Here is an 18,287-nt window from a genome sequence, read left to right as displayed (position 1 = left end):
TGATGAATTTTTACGGATTAAAAATATTTGAACATGTTACCTGACCCACCTAGCATGACGGGTTTGGATTATAGAACCAACACTAAAATTATTAGTTTATCTCATATATACAGTACTATTGATTTGTAATCATAGTTTTGAAAATTAACTTATAAATTATTTAGTATATGAACTACAAAATATTATACATACTATAACACATTCTTAGTATTCAAAAAAAAATAAAAAAGTAAATACACATAAAAATATACACTAACATATTATATAGGCATATACCTCTGTTTAATTCTAGAGAACAAAACAAATCTAAAATTTTATATTCTATCTACAAATTTAATGTAATTAGATTATAAACTTTATTAAGAAGAAGAAAAAAATTCTAAACAACATTCTAAATTAATTAGACAAAAGTTAATTAATTGAGAATTGAAAAACTAAATAAATTTAAAATTATTATTTAAAAATACAAGAATTTATAATTTAGTAATCCTAGTTATGAGTACATTCATACCCACAATGAGTGTTACATAGTCACTATGGCTTTTATCCCGTATGAGAAGGTATCAACCCTTGAGACAACTGGCAGACAAAAATTTATTTTTATTTGTTAGTGAATCCACAAAAGTTTGATGTGTAAAAAACTAAATATTTACAAAAGTATAACCTTTTTTTTTGGGTACTAAAGTTGTTCATGCATAGAATGATTATCCTATTTGTATACAATTTATCAGTTGACATATTTGAATATAAATAAAAAATAATAATAATTTTTTTTTTGTCAAACATAAAAAAATAATAATAAATGGTGGAATTCATAAGAAGTTGTTGACAAACAAACCAAAAAAAATAACAAAAACAAAAATATAGTTCGGCTTTCAGTTTGACAAATGCAATGCGTACGAAAATCTTCTCCAGTTCAGTCTCTGGCGTTATAGGTGTGCAAACATTCAAGACGCAAACATAGTTCTTCTCAAGTTACTAGCTTTGTTATTCTCGCTTTCCCCTCAGGTCTGCGTGGCGTCTTATATTCAACACAAATGCTTCTCCGAACTTTGTGTTTAACCGTGATTTCATTTCATGCGAGGGAGAAGTTTGTGATTTGTGATTGTGATTGTGGTTACAGCGACGATGATGGCTTTTGTTCCGAGACGCTACTTGTTTTCGGTGGTGTTTGTTGAGCTGTTCGCAAGATACTCACGGACACAGAGAGGTAGCACGGAACCATTGAGAGAGTGGTGGTTTTGTATACCGGCAGCTCCAGTGATCCTCCAACACGACAAGGACAATAAAAGGAAGAAGAACTGAGGAGACGTCAATAGTTATTGCTTACCAAACCCTGATTAAAGATCTGAAAGCCGTATCACAACAAAAGCGCAGGAATGAATAAAATAGCTAGAGCCCAACAGGTATTGATTTATATTACGACAGTGTCCCATTTGTAACTATGTTTAATTATTTTAAGAATTAATGTCATCTTCACAACAACAGCATAAGGAAACAGTGTAAGTGAACAATGAAAACAAATAGAAAAAAGCATACAGAAGAAAGATTTGGGGAAAAAAGGGAAACATGAGCAAAAGACTCAAAACGACTAAAAACTATTACCAAAGTGTTGGACTAATAAATTTCACATGGAAAATGTAACCTAGAGGAGGACAAAAATAATCGAAGTAAGTGAAACCCATCAGTAGATAATATATATATATAATTATATATTAACCTTTTCAACACTGAACATATTGCCAATGGTAGCAATGGCTTCATCATCATCATCTTTATCATCACAGCAAATATAATAATGTGTTGATTCTTCATAGGAAATACGGAACTCCACTTCTTGGCCCCCTCATTTGGTTGTTCTCTTCTGTCTCTGTGAAGAACTTCACTTCCCTTTCCTGGTTTACACAAAATATCTCAATAACTTTAATCATTTTTACCCATTGACAATGCAGAAAACTACGATCCATGACAAAAGCAGCTATTCGAATACTAAGCGCACATACTTTATCTATATGCGCACATACTTTATCTATTCCATATTTATTTCTATAACCCTCCTAAAACCCCGTTACTTGAAGAAGTTTATAGCAGATAAACAAGTGTGTGTGCATGTTTAATATAACAACTGAAGCATTAAAATACCCTCTACTTACAAAGAGATGCTGGCATGGCATGAAAAGAGAAGATAAGAGTATTCAATCAGATAAGATTAAAGAGATGGCTCACCATGTTGTCATTGAAACTCAATATAGACGCAACATTGCCACAGCGGTAACAGTAATTAGGTGCAGACCACACCTTACCAAAATAACCAAAAATGAACATCATTAAGCAGAGTTTCAAAACGCCCAGTATAAAAGATGTCAATTCATAAGACGCAGGACACTCACAGTTACAAGGCCTTTATCTTGGAACATGTACTTAAGACCTTCTTGGACAAGCTGGTGGGCGCGGCATACTAGATCTAGCTTGTTGATATGGTTAAACTGCACAAAAAGCCAAACCCAAATATCAGAGATGTGAAATTGATTTATTAGTTACAGTAGCAATTTACTATTTTGAGAGGAAAAAACATACCTCAGTGGTAACCCTGGATCCAAAAAGCCAACCAGCTCCACGTGGACTAACCGCCCATGTTTCAATATCTTCAGGATCGCTCCACATAAGATCGCAAAAGGGCCCTTCATGAGGAATTTCGCAATTTCGCTCGATCAGTCTTATCTAGTGCCCACAATAAGATGAAGAGTGAGTGGATGACCTTAATAACTTGCTGAGCTAGAAGCATACTTGACAGGTGAAAGCCAAAAACATTAATATTAGAGTTTAACCTGATCAATTGTCCGAACATCCGGGGAAAGGCCACCATGAACACATAGAACCTAGACGACGCAAACATTATATTAGTATAGCATAAAGCTTACTTATGCGTTATCAACGATAATGCCAAACTGCAGAACAAAATAACTCACTGTGCCATCTATAATAGCTGACAGGGTAAGATAGTCAAAAACATCTGTGCAATATCGCCACGCATTAGCGTTACCATACTTCCTTTGGCATTCATCATAGAATCCATACACCTAGACAGCATAAATGGTTATGTATTACAACGGAATATCCAATGTCAACAATCCATGTAAAAATATTTTGATCATCCTATCCACAGATTAAAGGAATCTATAATCGAATTGCATTCAGAGGTTAATTGTAAAAATTAATCTTCGCAAAGGTTTTTCAGGAGTGCGTTAAAATACAATTATCGCTAAACTTTCTGCCTTAAAAGCATATGTATCAACTAAGAGATTCAACAGTTTAGGGATGAAGATACAACAAGAGCTATAAGGAGAACACACATGCTAAAAAAAAAAGACTGGCACTATATGAAGCACCTTCTGAAATTAGCTTTCCAATACTCGATTCACATAAAATGCATCTTAGCTAACTTGACATGGCATTGCCACATGTATAAAATCAGAACTTTCAAAACCCTGCTATAACAACCAGAAGATAATCAAAATTACTTACCTCCTACTGCTGCTTGAAAAGCACAAGAATAGATAGTAAAGGAACAGAATAACACATACCTGCGTTAGCTGTCTACTTTCATGATTTCCACGCAAAAGTGTAATATTGGCTGGATGTCTACACATTAGAATACAAAAGAATTAAAAAACAACTCCATACCCACAGCAAAGAAAGCTAGAAATATATATTCCCCAACATCTTCCAAAAGAACATATATATATATATACATATAGTGAAAGAGCATATCTCTTCCAAGGAAAGATAAACAATTGTCAAGATTAATTGCTTAATACACTATAACCCATTTGTATTAAGCACAAAGAAAAGCACGAACAACGGTAAATCAAAGGCAAGATTCTATTATAACAGGAGTCCCGGAACATTTATGAACAGCTTACCTAGCTTTAAGAAGTAAAAGAATAGTGAAGACTTCAAGGCTGTTGTAACCTCTGTCCACAAAGTCCCCCTACGAAATTCACAGCAGATCGATCATGATTGCATGTGTATAATGTCAAATAAGAGAGACAACAAAAAAAGAAAAACTCTGTACCATAAATATGTAATTTGTCTCTGGAACATGACCTCCAGTCTGAAAAAGCTTCATGAGATCATGAAACTGGCCATGTATATCACCACAGACGGTGACAGGACTGTTTACAGGCTGTACGTTTGACTCCTCAATGAGTATTTCTTTCACCTGTAACATTACAAACATCATCTTCTGGTTATGCAATCTTGGCTACTCTACAATCAATCGCTGAGAAAGGAGGACATAAAAATCATATCCGAATACATCCATGGTTGAATACTTGAATAAAAAGAAGAAAAACCCTAAAATCACTACACAGAGGGTAATTAAAGACCAGATTCGAAGTCACGTTCCATCAAGATATACAGATACACTAAAGTAGAGAACATCGGCAAAAGAAGAAAGCTCTACGCCTCCTCAATCGACTCAGCAGGTACATTAATCCATTCAGAAGAGAAAAGCAAGTAAAGAGAAGATGACTTACGTATTCGCAAAGAAGCTGAAGCTCGTCCTCAGAAAGATGCTGACCATCTTTAACTTTGGAAATCCATTGATCCAAATCCATAGCTCCCTCTCTCTGTTATATACCTCTGACTTAGTAAGAACTTCACCTCTTTCGTTCGATTTCAATAGCGACGGGAAAAAGGAAGAATCGAATCGAATCAAGATAGATCTACCAGAGAATCTTCGACTTCGTTAGGGTTCTTACGTAAGAGGAAGAGATTGGAAAAAAAAAAATGAGAGAATGAGAGGTTCGAGTTCCACAAAATGACACAATACGGCAAAGGGAAAAAAAAAGATCTCGACCCAAATCCCAGATCGATCTCCGCCGCTTCAAACGCAAACCACACTTTTGCGTTTGTGTTTTTTTCGATCAAACGCAATCGTTGACGTACCAGCGTTTCATTGTAAAAAAAACTACGATTCTGATCCCTCTTAATTTTGAAAATTACAGAAAAGTGTCAAAAACTTTATGATTTGCGTCTCAACAACCCTCCTTGAACAAATTAACAAAAATTCCGATACAAAGGACATCACTTTGTTGAATCTTCAATCTCCTAAATGTACATAATCCAACAATTTACAAAGGACTAGATGTGAAATCTATATACCACCAATCCAAACCAAAAGAATCATCAATTAGTAACTTTTTCTTTTCTGTGTATAGGGTTGAAAAGAACAACAAAAAAAAATTAGCAACAACAACACTTGTGGAAGTTGCTATGAAGAATGGTGGCAGCAAGAAAGGACAAAGTTGTCCATGAAATGGTTAAGCTCAGCTGTATACAGTTCTGGGTTACTCCGGAAATGATCTACATGAGGTGAAGATATGAAGTTGCAAGCTCGGACCTCGTGTCCTGCTTTCCTCTGCTCTACAATGAATGATTCAACTTGTTCCGCAGGTATAACCCTATCTGCAGAGCTGTAAATGTACAACTGTGGACATCTTGGTTGTGCTGATGATAAAGTGTCTAGAACATCTGCGAGTCTCCTGTGAATAATATGATTGCGTGACTTTGTTAGCGTGAAATCATAGGAACTGGATGAAAGAATGTGTTTGATGAAAAGCTAGAGTTTGCTACCTGTTTACTTTAGGAAGATTTAGAATCACCGCAAAGAACTTTTCAAGGACCAAAAGCAAAGCAGTTTCTGTTGCGGCAGGTTTAGGCTGGGAGAAGTTTATACCGTTAGTTTGTGTTCCAACGTTTGACTCATATGATGAGCTTGCAGATCCTTTAGTGGCTACACTGTTCTTCTTCAAGAACGCAGCTGAGAAACCTGATGCCCATACCTGTTTTTACAAGCCAAATTAGTATCCAGAAATCTATAAAAAGAAAGTTCAAACGAATAGAGTGCAGAAATCTAAAAACCGCGTAAACATAGCTATGAATGCAAGAACCATTGCTTACCGTAGGATCTGCAGCAGCAACAGGAGCTGAATCCACTATGCAACCTTTAACCTTTCCCATCAATGATGAATCTTGCTTCTGAAACTTCTCCAAAATGGCTCCATATCTGCATATGCAATAGATCTGAGTTAAATGTAAAACAGCAATGTAAACACATGAAAGAAACCCGGAGATATAGATAGAACTCACGTTAACCACCCCGTGTTGCTGAAGGTGTGAAAGACGAGATTTTTGTTTTGCTCTTCATCTAAGCAATCAGCCAAGTGATTAACCAGCGACTCAATGTTCTTCTCTGCTTTTCCTCCAACTTGATAACTCATAATCTCATTCATGGGAAGAGTAAATGTGATGACATGGTAACCCCTTGAAGTATACCATTCCGCATATTTTTTAAGATGCTTCTGCTTTGATCCAAGCCATCCAAGCAAAACCACAACAGTTCTATTCTTCTCCAATGCACAGCTAGAGGAACCAGACACATCGACTGCACTAGTCTCAGGCAAATGCCATCTATATGAAACATCAGGAACCACAAGCGAAGCCCCGATTGTGAATGCTGATGGTTTCGATGCCTTAGCCAATTCTGCAGACTGATAAACACTACGAAGAGCAGACAGAGAAGTAAGAGAAGGAGCGAGATCACAGCACGGATTAGGAGCTAGGAGATCAACACTTGGTACAGGAACACGAATTCTCGACAAAAAGGATAAATCCAAGAGCTTGGATGCTGAGAGTTGAGAAACCCATAAGGAGCTATCGTCCTGAACAGAACCAGACACTGAAGCAGTAGCAATCTGCTCTGAATCAGAACCTCGAACTAGTGATCTAAGAGATGAGAACCTCTCAGAGACATCAGCAGAGACAGAAGCGGCTATAACAGCAGCAGCAGCAACAAGTGGCCGTTGGATGATCCCAGACAAAGAACCCATGATTGTCCAAAAATAAATATACTCCAAAATCTAGCAGCAGACCAATCTCAATAATAGAAAAACAAGTCCCTGTTATATAAGACGAGATAGATTTGTAATAAGTATGGAGAGACACACACACACAGAGAGAGACAGACACATGTTTAAAACGCGTGTATGGGACATGGTGTTAAATTACCTGGAAGGTTCTTCTTCAAACTCGGGCTGTCAAAACTTGACAGCCCGACCTCTGATGGACTAATGAATTGTCAGAAGTCAAAATCTATCTTTCTCTCCCACCCAAATAACACTTCCCTGCAAGAAAATGTTTCAAGTCAAATTTATCTGTTTTAGTTTAAACAGTTTTAAAGCTTATGATGTTGACACATAGGCGAAAAAAAAAAAAACTTTTTATCTTCTCTAAAATCATGATGATGATCCCCACCTCTAACAAAAAGTATTTTTTTCAATGGGATTATGTCTTCCCCTACCCCAGAACTGATGATGAGAAAAAAAAAAACGATGATAGAACAATTAAAACTTTTTATTCCCCCAAAATAACTAACCCAATGAGATGGTTGAGAAAAAAAAAGAAGAAGAGCTTGATCAATCTCGCAGATAGATCTCTCTCGACGTGACAATGGCGACCTTCCCTTTGTACGGGAGGAGAGGCAACGAATAAAGACAATGATTAAACCAGACGGAAAACCAAAAGATTTCGAAACCCGCTAACGAATTGGGTACGCAAAAATAAATCAAATCGAATTCCAGAAGAGCAAATTGAAGAAACTTAGAACAAAAACAGAAAAAGATGGGGCGGAGACAAGGAAGAGTAAATGTTGTGAATCGGAGCAAGAAAAACAAAACTCACCGCAGAGAGACGAGAAAGAGGGAAAAAAGAGAGATGAAATTTTGTGTTTTGTTTTGTTTTTATTTTTTAGGGCAAAGAGAAGGAAGAAGAAGAAGGTAATAATATAATGAACTCAAAATCTTAGAATTAAAATATGTACAGTGCTGCCTTCGAATAAAAGAACCGAACATGTTTTTTGTTAGCTGTTTTTTTTTTTTAAAATTATAATATAATAATATATATTCAATCTTTGATATTTTTGTTCTTTTATTTATATTAAATATATTTTTTATATGACACTTTCTTGATCCGGAGGTTAATAAATTGTTTAATATTATTTTTATAAAAAATAGAGTCTATTTCTAGGCAATGTCATTTTTTTCAGATTATGCATGTAAGACTTATTGGCAATCTTTAGTGTTAGATTTATGGATTTGTTAAAAATATATACATATAAAATTTTATATCAAAAATCTATAATTATAAAACTGACACGAATAAAAAGATGTGTCTGAATTAATTTTATTATAAATTTCAGAATTTGACTAATTCCTACCAAAAGCTAAGTATCTAATAAGAGAGTACATTTGAATCAAACGTCTCAAGATAATTTAACAAGAAAAAAACGCTAAATTAGTACTTACAATTACAAGACCGTATGATTCAGACCACTTTGTGACTTGTTGGATGTGGGAACATACAAGAAAATGGAAGGGTTTTATGAACGAGAGTTAAGTATGTATCTTGTGGCTGAGAGAAAACTCATGCCTGGACGGGTGGTGCAAAGAGCTTTTGAAAATGGAAGAATATTCGATTTGGATATCCAATTAAATAAAAGAAAATTCGATTAGTATTGATATATGAATGTATGAGGGGAATCTTGGTTTTACATTACGCCATAATTGTCCCCACCACCACTTCCCTTTTTATGCATTTCTCCATGACTTTTGGAAATCTTTTTAAAAAAATAATTTATTCCAAATCGGAGGATTACAAAGTGTTTGGATTCGTCTTAATCCTCTTTGTAGCTTAAGTTAACTTTCTTTCTTTGGATTATATATGGCGTCTAATTGATTCCAAAGTAAAACGTTTTGGTCGACAAAGACATTTCTTTTCTTGATTCTTGAATGAATTCTTGAACTAATTAAAATTCGTTTATCATCGAATAGCCCACTAGATTGCTGTTTTTACACAAAAAAGAATCTAATTCTGTAGTTACTATTCTATTATTATTTTTCCATCGAGGACAAACATTATTCTCCAAAGTTGGTGAAAATATAGAATTTCGAAATTCTTCAAACAAATGCTTATACAAATACCGTAATAATCATTAGTTGTGGTCTTTTAAAGGTACAACACTTCATGTTGTGCTATGTACACTTGAAGCATGGAAGCAACTCTTTTACCCATTACTTAAGCAAAAAGAGTACAAACATAGCTTTGCCTATTTTAATCATATAAATGTTGGATTAAAATATGTAAGCATTGCAGAATTATAACTCCCCAAATTGCAACACTTGTTATATTAAAAAGATGGAGAAAAATAAAAAAAATTTACAAACTTAAATTAAGATTTTTTTTTTGTATAATCACAGAACCTTCCTTCACAATGAAAGGCAAAACGAGGTTGTTTCAAGAACATCATCATCAAACTACTTTACCAGATTTAAACCCCGCCAAATCCTTAATTAGCAAACGACCAAAGTTTGCCTGTAAGAACAATCTTCTCTCCTCTCCATCAATATCAATGTCAATACCTAGTGCTATTTCTCCTTCCCCACCACTTCCTCTTCACTTTCTCCATGGAACCACTGCTCTCTTCACTCCCCAACTTGCTCAGTATCAGTTTCGTTTCCCTCAATCTCCCTCCATAATCCTTTTTCCATGTCTCAAACATCTGTTTTAGCCTCCTCAGCTCTCTGTCTGGATTCAAGTTTGCTTCCACCTGACCAGATTTCACTTCCACCAAGAACTTTACGTCATCACCAAACACTTGAGCTCTCTGTTCGAACTCTTCTGCTAACCGCCCAATCACACTTAGACCCGCGCTCATAGGCTGTAGTCTTGACCCTCCTCCGTTGCTTGTTTGGCTCCTGAACTGATTACTGCTTGAATCCCAATCCGTTGCATCGCTTGCATTGACCGATGCATCCGAGTTTCTCGCCGAGTCCTCAACCGCTAGGCTTTTCTTTGCTATGGAAAGACTGGACTGCAATGACCTCATTTGCTTTTGCCAGATCTCTTCCATTGATTTCATCTTTGTCTCGTATTCTGACCACCGGTTCTCATACTGTTGAAGCCTCTGCTGGAGAATGTCATTCTCCTCTTCCTTCTCACGCAGGGCAGCTTCCGCTTTAAGTACCCTGCGTTGAAGCTCAGAAAGTACTGATGCCTTTACTAGCACCTCACCTGACTCATTTGTCTNACTGCTTGAATCCCAATCCGTTGCATCGCTTGCATTGACCGATGCATCCGAGTTTCTCGCCGAGTCCTCAACCGCTAGGCTTTTCTTTGCTATGGAAAGACTGGACTGCAATGACCGCATTTGCTTTTGCCAGATTTCTTCCATTGATTTCATCTTTGTCTCGTATTCTGACCACCGGTTCTCATACTGTTGAAGCCTCTGCTGGAGAATGTCATTCTCCTCTTCTTTCTCACGCAGGGCAGCTTCCGCTTTAAGTACCCTGCGTTGAAGCTCAGAAAGTACTGATGCCTTTACTAGCACCTCACCTGACTCATTTGTCTGAGCAGTTGAACCGAAACAAAAATAGATCACATCAGTGAGATGAAAGAAGACATAAAGATATTGTGAGAAGACAGGAGTGGAAATATAATAACCCCTTTACCTTAGTGCCTCCAGATTTTAGCCATCCAATATTCCCTGAGCATCTTCTAACCAACCAACCACGAATTGCTGCGAAAAGGTTGCAATAATTAAGTATCAACAATGAAAATCAGCTAGTCCAGATGATATGATCTGTAACATCTAAGAAATACAATAAACCCTTATACCTGATTGTATCGAAACCGAAGCATCGGTCATTCCCTTATACTGCTGCCTAGCAATCTTGCTTTTAACTTGGCTTTGTATTGTAGCAGCAGCCCTATGCCTCCTTAGTAACTCAGCAAACTCTTTTCTTATCTTCTCTCCACGAATAACTAGGAAAATAAAAGGTGGGAAGAAGCAATATCTCAGTTTAAGCTCAAAATGTCTCCATCATGATCGAGACAAAGATGCAAAACCAAGGTAATTAAATTGAGACAAAAGAGTCATACATGACTGGAGAATAGAAATTCCCATTTTAAGCTCCTTCAGGTGACAGCGTGCTTGGTATCCTCTAAAAGAGCTTTGAACACGTAAAATGCCATGGAGCGTACGGTTTCTCGTATCCTCAAGAACCCCAATCTGCAATGCACATGGGAATCTTATCCCTGCACTTTTAAAAGAAAGTCTTTGACATTAGGCGAGTAGATATTATACCTGGCCGGTTCTGAAAAACAACTTTGTGTAGCCAACTTGATACATCTCCGGCAAGATATTAAACTGATGGAGAATCGCAACTGAAACACCTAAAGGATCTTTATCGGCAATGTTCTCCACCAGAAGGAAACCATACCTGCAGTATGATCATTTAAAAACCCATATGGTTACAACTTAAGAAGAAACGCCTACAATGTCCCTTGCATAACTACTAAAAATGATGAATGGCGTTGTCACCTTCGGGAAAATTTCTGATGAGACATTCTTGTAGGAAATCCAGACCGTGAAATTCGAACCACTTCTAGGACCCCGCAACATCTTAGCTGCTGTAAGACAAGCCCTTGCTCATACAACCCAGGAGATTGAACATTATTTGGCTTGATGCAGCGAATGAAATGTGGAGTAGTGTTCCCTAAACGTTGCATCAACTGGAAGAGTTGACCCTTGAAAAAATCCAGGCAAGATCATTAATAACAAAATATCATAGAATATGAGAGGTTTGTTCTTTCTACAGTGTAAGCAGAAGCCTTTAGGATAAGAAAGGGGTAAAAAATAATTGTAGTGAGAGAGGCAAAAATTGGTAACCACAACAAGTTTTGAAGATTTATACGCGGTATTCTTGTCACCACATCTATGCAGATAATGAGTTTTTTAAAGTAAAATATGTAGCTAAAACGAAGTAACATCAGTCAAAATACCCTACCTTAAATTTAGTAGCTACGCTCAAACGCTGGGAATCAGCACCACCTGCTTTGTATAAAGGGCCGGCAACAGGTTTTTCAGATTGGATCAGCATGCTAGAAGCAAATGCTTGAGGAAGGAGGCAAGAACAAGATGACAAAAGATGAATAGAATCCAAATGCAGCAAGTCTCTGTTCTTCTCTAGAAATCCAGTCGTCTCATATGTAACCTAATTCGGAAAAGCAATGAAGAAAGCAAACTGTCAAGAGGTATTCATGTTCGATACTAGGTTCCTGTTTTCTTTCGAATAATGAACAACTGTGAAAGAGATCAGAGATCCCATTATAATATGCCTTTGTATTTTCTGGAATGCCATGTATATTGCTGTCACTGAGGTTTCAGAAGCTATTACCTCTCCTGCATAATGCACAACTGTGAAAAGCTTCCCTTTATCTCCTCTGAAACATGAATTAGAGTGTAGATGCTCTTTGAGCTTGTTTGCAAGTGTCATATCTGTGCCATTTGGAAATGTAGATTCCTCATCCAAAAGAGAGAGCAGCCCCAACGGTTTCTGCATAGACGACAGACGAAATTACCATTAAAAAATGTCTCAGACTAGAAGTAAGCATTTCACCAAATAAACTACGGTTTTATAGTGTGTAATGAACTCTATTATCTTCTTATTAGGGTGTCCATCTCGCTTTCTAGTCTATTGTCTTCTTATTATCTACCTTTTCAAAGAGACTAAGACAATCTTGGTTGTCCTCAAAATCAACCCTAGTCCAGTCAATGCCATCCTGGATATATTCCTGAAAAAGGTAGAAAGAAACATTAATAACTTCGATCAGAGAAAGTTGAGCTTTTAGATTGTAGCTCTATGTGAATGCACGACCGAATGAGCCGGTATAGTTCATACAGAATGGGACAACTTTTTTACCTCTTGCTCCAGCTTGAACAGATGACGATTAAAGTGTTGCTGCAATCTCTCATTTGCATAATTTATACAAAACTGCTCAAAGCTATTTTTCTGCAGATGAATGAAAATTGTTTAGCAAATCAATAAAATACATCAATGAACTTGAAAGGCCTCTTTTTGTGTTAAAATATGTCCTCTTCGATCCTAATCGCTATTTCAACTACAATCAAACAATTCATTGGCGAAAGATTTCTAATATTTGTCACTATTTAGGGATGCCATTGCCAACTGAAGGTTTAAACAATAGCTGCTAGCAATCGTGATTTTGTTCAGGAGAAAACACAGAGAGAGACAGAGCAGAAGCATACATCAAATGATTCGAAGCCGTAGATATCAAGAATACTGATAGATCTACCAGTCCGCCTCTTTCCCACTGCAAGAGATTTGTTGATTTGTTCAACTAGCCAGTCAAACAGGCACGAGTAGATTGATTTTGCTAAAGCATCTCTTGCATCAATGGCCTCAAAGAAAAAAAGAAAAAAAAAAAATCAGCAAATGGAAAATGTTAAGTAAAAGAAAGACAAGAATGACTAAGATACTAAAGATGAGCAAAGAATAGGAATATTTGTCATAATCTTCGGGGGGATAAAATGCCTACTGTGAGACACTGAGAGTTGATGCCAAACGAGATCGAAAGCATTAATTTCATGTAAATGTGAAGCATGGAATCATGGATGCAAAGAACAATATGCAAATGCAAGAATGTAGACATAAACCAGAGCAGAAAAATTCCAGTATCTCATTTTACCTAAGTGCTTCTCCATATTGACTCTACAAAACCCTACTTCAAGTCTAATAATACACAAACAAAATGTAAGCAAATCTTGTAAAAGGCATACCTGCGGTAGTGTTAGCTTCTGAACAATGGTATCATTCCTAACTCTCATGTTACGTTTAGATAAAGTTAGCGTGAGGTCATTGATGTTGCACCCAATCAATTTAGCGACAGTTGCCAAACCTGAAAAAGAAAACAAGTACATCACATAGGTAATCTATAAAAATTCTTGTTTCCAAGTCCAAGACCCGAGCCATCATTGAGATGTCTGGAATATAGTACAGCAACATCATAGAAAAGCGTAGTAGGCATGCAGATTCAACGTTCATGGACGCAAAAGAGAAACATTTATACTCAATTAATGTAAGCATCACTAGTTAGGGACTAAAGTGGCTTACTTTCATCTGCTACAGGTTCAACATGGTTTTCATTGTCAATAACGGTGAAGGAAACATTCCCCAGCCATAATACTGCAGCAAGCATTGCAAAAACACTTTCTTGATCTTCTTTACTAACGTGCACAATGTCTAGAGCTTCCTGCAACAGCGAAGGATCAAGGATTAATCAATAGATGAATAGATAGAAAAATAAAAATCTGAAATGACTAGGAAGAAGAAAGTAACTTCTGAAAGAGGGAATTACCTTAACAGTGTGAAAACGTTCAGCATCATCAACTCCATTGATTGAATAACAATTACTCTGTCCCAAATATTTATACTCATGTGCGCTTGCCAGATTTAGCTTCTCTGCATTTAAAAATGAACGGGGGGAAATAGAACACAAATAAATAACTTCCCACCATCTACTAAATGTATATGTACACCTAACAATCACAACATTGACTCAATGACTGATGGTTAACATAATTTTATCTTTATTTAAGGAAGATACAACCGAAAATATATTAAGCACACAAAGTTAATCCGAAAACCTACATTAAACAATTTACAAACAACAATTAGGTCGGAAGGTTTTAATGAGTGATTGTTCTAGCTGTCAAGAAAACAATTATATTCTTCTCTTTAAAGTCACCTTTATAAGAAATCTTTTAGGATTCATTTTTTCTAACCATACCTCTAAGTGCAGATGACGCCCCAGCACAAAGTTGATAAAATATATGATATGATCTTTCCCCTTCAGCACATTGGACCACTCTGGACTGTTAAAATGTGTCAAGGTACAAAGAAAAAAATGTCAATGTTAATGAATCATGTTCAAAAAGGAAAGAAATTAAACAGGGAAAATCATCTAAAGAAGCTACCTTTTCAAGTAAAACTGCAAAATTTGAAGAACAAGCCAAAAAAGAAGCTAAGTTAGCTTTGTAGAAATATATAAACAAAATGAAATTGCGAAATAATAAGGTTTGCACTTACATGTTTGAACTTGAGCACCAGATATCTTTCCACTGTCACTAAAATGAATCTCTATTAGCTTCCCCTGTGAATTTTAATATCAAAACAACATTGTGAGACATACGAAGACCCAAAACATTCAACAACATAGCATATGGGAACAATAATATACAAAAAGCACAATGATGAAAGGGCTTACAAAACGACTAGAATTATCATTTCTCAATGTTTTTGCATTTCCAAATGCTTCCAAAATGGGATTAGTCTTAAGTATCTCATATTCGATTCCGCTTCCACCTCCAAGAGCAGCCAAGTATTGCATAGCTATCTTAGCTGTTTCTGTTTTCCCTGCTCCACTCTCACCGCTAGATGAGAAATAGAATCGTGTCATGAGAAATACACCACAATACACAAACTGGAAGCCACTTCATTCAAAAAATTTACTAGTCCCAGTGTGTCGTAACTAATGCATCTTTACATGTCATGAAGACTAATGTATAGCCAAAAAATTACTCTCATGCTACTGCAATATGAAATGTAAATCCACAAAAACTCAGCATAAAGGAGGACATTTCTACTAACCTGATAATGATCGATTGATTAACTTCATCTGAATTGGAAAAGATAAAATGGTGTGAGAATTGATTTTTTTTTTTTTTTTACTCATGAGAATTGCAAAGTTAACTTTCAATAACCAACAAACAATAAAGCATGAGCCCACCGCGTATCATTTCGCGAATTGCTGTATCTGCAATTGCATACACATGAGGACTCTCATTTGATCGCTTCCTGTATGCTTCAATGTAGCGATTTCCGTATAAAGGAACCTCCTTGAAAGGATTCACAGCCACCAAAACTGGCCCTGCTTTTGTCTAGTACCACAAAAAGGAAAAAGCTTTAAAAAGCAAAATAATAAATGCTTGAAGAACTATGAAAACAGATTCAGGGGAAACACTATTACCCTGATGAACAAAAAACTTACATATATCATATCTTGGTTGTATCGATAGTTGAGGTTGTACAACACTGATGGCTCATTCAAGTAACTTAGTTGCATTAGATCGTGTACTCCATCAAGAATATCAGGATTTGCAGGTACTAGAGACTCTGATATAACTTTTATAACCTGTTTAATCAAGTGCAGAAGTGGTATCTGATCATACACTTGAACTATTAACTCATGCCTACCTTGGGGTACAAAAAGTCACTTACTTTTCCCTCGGGCAAAGAAATAACAGACTCCTCTCCTGAAGTTGACAATATCTTCCCAAGCTCCCAGTTACCATTTGGAAGTTGAATCCAAGATTGCAGTATCTAAAGTTAAAAACTGTCAAAATTTCATCCCGACTCTTATAACTTCAGAAGCAATAAGTTTGTTCTCAAATTAGCTAGAAATCCATGAAATGTGTGACTGTGCCACAAAACCCTCAAGCCTCGAGAATCAGATGATGTAAATCTAAAAAAATACCTTCTTTCGAGCATATGCACTAGTGTCGCTCCACCTGCGTTCATCACCATCACTCTGAGGCAAGGGGATTGTAGCAGTACCAGGGTCCACATCATTGATCAAAGACTGCTCTTCAACAAAAACACCATGCCCGCTATAAGGTGAATCCTCAGTATCCCCAGCAGCAGTAGCAGTTCGACTAACACCATTCCTTAAGCCAACTTTTCTTGGAATACTCGAATTGGTTGAGGAAACACTCCCGCCAGAAGATTTTTCAAGTCGATCAGAGATTGCTGAACCATCGAATCTATAGTCTGCCGGCAAAGATTTAAGTGACTGCATGGATGGAGTAACCTTTTGGGACATTTTACTGCAAGAAAGAAGGAAACTTATCAGCTTAAATGGAAGTGTTCAAGAAACAAAAAAAGTAAAGAATCTATATTTGGTTTCCATAAAGCTTTTGAAGAAGAACCCCACTCCAAAAGACCTATCTAGCTTCTAATGGCGGGGACCATACTTATAAGGACATAGACTGAAATGCTTTTTTTCCATAGTCTTCAGTCAGTGTTTTCAAGTTTCTCTATCAAAATGGGAAATGTTAGGCCAATCTCTGAATAAAATTAATGGAGTAAACAATGAAACGACGACATTCATTGAAGAGGTTGACGAAATCTTGAGAAGGAGATTTAAAAAAAAAAAAATGCGATTAAAATATCTAAAGGGCTTGCCTGGTTGACATTCAAACACATCTCTTGCTGAAATTTTTAAGAAACCGAAAATAGAACAGATTGAAAAGAAAAAAAGCTTACAAATTCAGCTCAAATCTTGAGATACAAAAGACAACTTCCGTATTTCTATGTATGTTCACTCACTACACACAAACCAAACAGAAGACGATACGAAATTTCTAATTTTGTTGAGAATTCATAAAAATAAAAAAAAATAAAAAAAAGAGAAACAGAACAAAAGCAGAAATTTTCCAAATTTGTTCGATTTAAAGACCCTTTCAAATACCTTCCAAGAATCAGAGCTCTGCTCAGCAAAAAAAAAATATATATATATAAAGCCAATCGGCAACACCTTCAGGAGAAAACTTCAGATTCTCAAAAAAAGAATTGATTTTTCTGGAAGATAGATCTCAGACAGAGAAAACCCACCACAGAGAAGAAACTACTTCAGATTCTGTAAACTCCAGAAATGGAAGAACATACAAAAGGGGTAAGAACAGGGTACACTAATGCGGTAGAAGAAGTGAAAATACAGAAAAAGAAGATAAAAAGAGTTTAGAAATCTCCCAAGTAAACAGTGGAGATTTCAATTTACTGAGAAATTTTGGAGAGAATATCTTAAAAAGTGCAGCTTTTTTTCTCTGCTTCACAACAAGAAAAGGAGGACGAAGAAAAAAAGAAAAAGGAAACTGCTGTTTTTCCTATTTTTTTAATTTTATTTTTTTTCTTTTAACTGTTATCTATTTTTCGTATTTTTTAACAAAAATAAAATTTAAAATTATCCGACAATTTTGAATGTCTTTGCGTTTTTTTGCCACCAACTGAATTTTGAAAAGATGAATTTTCAGCCCCTCACATGCTCTGAAATGACGATTATACACTCATTTTGTATTTATTTCTTAAACCGATGTTGTTGCTTCTTTTTAATTTTTGAGTTTCAGATCACAGATTTTTAATGCTGATATTTTCCTCTTTTAATGTACTTAATTCGAATTAAGATCCATTTTTTTTTTTGAATTTTTCTACATATATTTACTCACTATTATGAGAATTGATAGATTAATCTTGGGGGAGTGTGTTGAGTAAAGTAGTTCATGTAACTTATCTACACTAGGCTTACTAGCT

General features: G+C 36.0%; 3 protein-coding genes across 5 annotated transcripts; all 3 read right to left on the bottom strand.

Annotated features, from left to right (window-relative positions):
• Window positions 792-4,917, bottom strand: LOC104765872 (phytochrome-associated serine/threonine-protein phosphatase 1-like). 2 transcript variants are annotated; one of them, XR_763933.2, is made up of 11 exons: window positions 4,539-4,917; window positions 4,076-4,222; window positions 3,924-3,991; window positions 3,585-3,642; window positions 2,970-3,080; window positions 2,829-2,879; window positions 2,578-2,721; window positions 2,391-2,486; window positions 2,227-2,298; window positions 1,721-1,895; window positions 792-1,348 (listed from the first exon to the last, which is right to left on the bottom strand). XR_763933.2 is itself a non-coding variant. In XM_010489655.2 (10 exons), exons 1-10 carry the CDS (start codon window positions 4,617-4,619, stop codon window positions 1,812-1,814), a joined length of 912 nt encoding a protein of 303 aa, XP_010487957.1. In that variant the 5' UTR covers window positions 4,620-4,917; the 3' UTR covers window positions 1,436-1,811. The 2 variants fall into 2 exon arrangements, 1 of the variants encoding a protein (XP_010487957.1); XM_010489655.2 differs by lacking the exon at window positions 792-1,348 and having other exon boundaries at window positions 1,436-1,895.
• On the bottom strand, window positions 5,062-8,445 carry LOC104765871 (transmembrane protein 53-like). Of its 2 annotated transcripts, none has more exons than XM_010489654.2 (6): window positions 8,367-8,445; window positions 7,072-7,187; window positions 6,154-6,962; window positions 5,965-6,070; window positions 5,638-5,846; window positions 5,062-5,546 (listed from the first exon to the last, which is right to left on the bottom strand). In XM_010489654.2, exons 3-6 carry the CDS (start codon window positions 6,891-6,893, stop codon window positions 5,276-5,278), a joined length of 1,326 nt encoding a protein of 441 aa, XP_010487956.1. In that variant the 5' UTR covers window positions 6,894-6,962; window positions 7,072-7,187; window positions 8,367-8,445; the 3' UTR covers window positions 5,062-5,275. The 2 variants fall into 2 exon arrangements, with proteins under 2 accessions (XP_010487956.1, XP_010487955.1); XM_010489653.2 differs by lacking the exon at window positions 8,367-8,445 and adding an exon at window positions 7,744-7,851.
• LOC104765869 (myosin-1-like) lies at window positions 9,192-17,843 on the bottom strand. Its single transcript, XM_010489652.2, has 25 exons — window positions 17,592-17,843; window positions 16,456-16,804; window positions 16,200-16,301; window positions 15,970-16,113; window positions 15,709-15,859; window positions 15,570-15,597; window positions 15,187-15,352; window positions 15,009-15,072; window positions 14,897-14,910; window positions 14,710-14,794; window positions 14,278-14,381; window positions 14,034-14,172; window positions 13,700-13,818; window positions 13,169-13,321; window positions 12,822-12,911; window positions 12,616-12,693; window positions 12,297-12,455; window positions 11,907-12,113; window positions 11,441-11,646; window positions 11,204-11,339; window positions 10,999-11,128; window positions 10,735-10,881; window positions 10,569-10,636; window positions 10,200-10,465; window positions 9,192-9,878 (listed from the first exon to the last, which is right to left on the bottom strand). The coding sequence occupies exons 2-25, from the start codon at window positions 16,798-16,800 to the stop codon at window positions 9,473-9,475; spliced, it is 3,507 nt and encodes a 1,168-aa protein (XP_010487954.1). The 5' UTR covers window positions 16,801-16,804; window positions 17,592-17,843; the 3' UTR covers window positions 9,192-9,472.

Source organism: Camelina sativa, chromosome 19, assembly GCF_000633955.1.
Source record: "Camelina sativa cultivar DH55 chromosome 19, Cs, whole genome shotgun sequence".
Taxonomy (NCBI): domain Eukaryota; kingdom Viridiplantae; phylum Streptophyta; class Magnoliopsida; order Brassicales; family Brassicaceae; genus Camelina; species Camelina sativa.
The sequence above is the reverse complement of the archived record's forward strand: the minus strand, read 5'-3'. Positions and strand labels throughout refer to the sequence as shown.

Bases quoted from the DNA above. Each gene is read 5' to 3' on its own strand.
- LOC104765872 (XM_010489655.2), bottom strand. From the start codon at position 4,619: ATGGATTTGGATCAATGGATTTCCAAAGTTAAAGATGGTCAGCATCTT. The intron at 3,643-3,923 runs GTAAGCTGTTCA...TCTAATGTGTAG, and splicing joins CTTTTACTTCTTAAAGCTAG to ACATCCAGCCAATATTACAC. The intron at 3,081-3,584 runs GTATGTGTTATT...TATGCTGTCTAG, and splicing joins AAAGTAGACAGCTAACGCAG to GTGTATGGATTCTATGATGA.
- LOC104765871 (XM_010489654.2), bottom strand. From the start codon at position 6,893: ATGGGTTCTTTGTCTGGGATCATCCAACGGCCACTTGTTGCTGCTGCT. The intron at 6,071-6,153 runs GTGAGTTCTATC...TTGCATATGCAG, and splicing joins AGCAACACGGGGTGGTTAAC to ATATGGAGCCATTTTGGAGA. The intron at 5,847-5,964 runs GTAAGCAATGGT...TTGTAAAAACAG, and splicing joins TTGCTGCTGCAGATCCTACG to GTATGGGCATCAGGTTTCTC.
- LOC104765869 (XM_010489652.2), bottom strand. From the start codon at position 16,800: ATGTCCCAAAAGGTTACTCCATCCATGCAGTCACTTAAATCTTTGCCG. The intron at 16,114-16,199 runs GTAAGTGACTTT...TTGATTAAACAG, and splicing joins TTTCTTTGCCCGAGGGAAAA to GTTATAAAAGTTATATCAGA. The intron at 10,882-10,998 runs GTATGACTCTTT...TTATTTTCCTAG, and splicing joins AATTTCTATTCTCCAGTCAT to TTATTCGTGGAGAGAAGATA.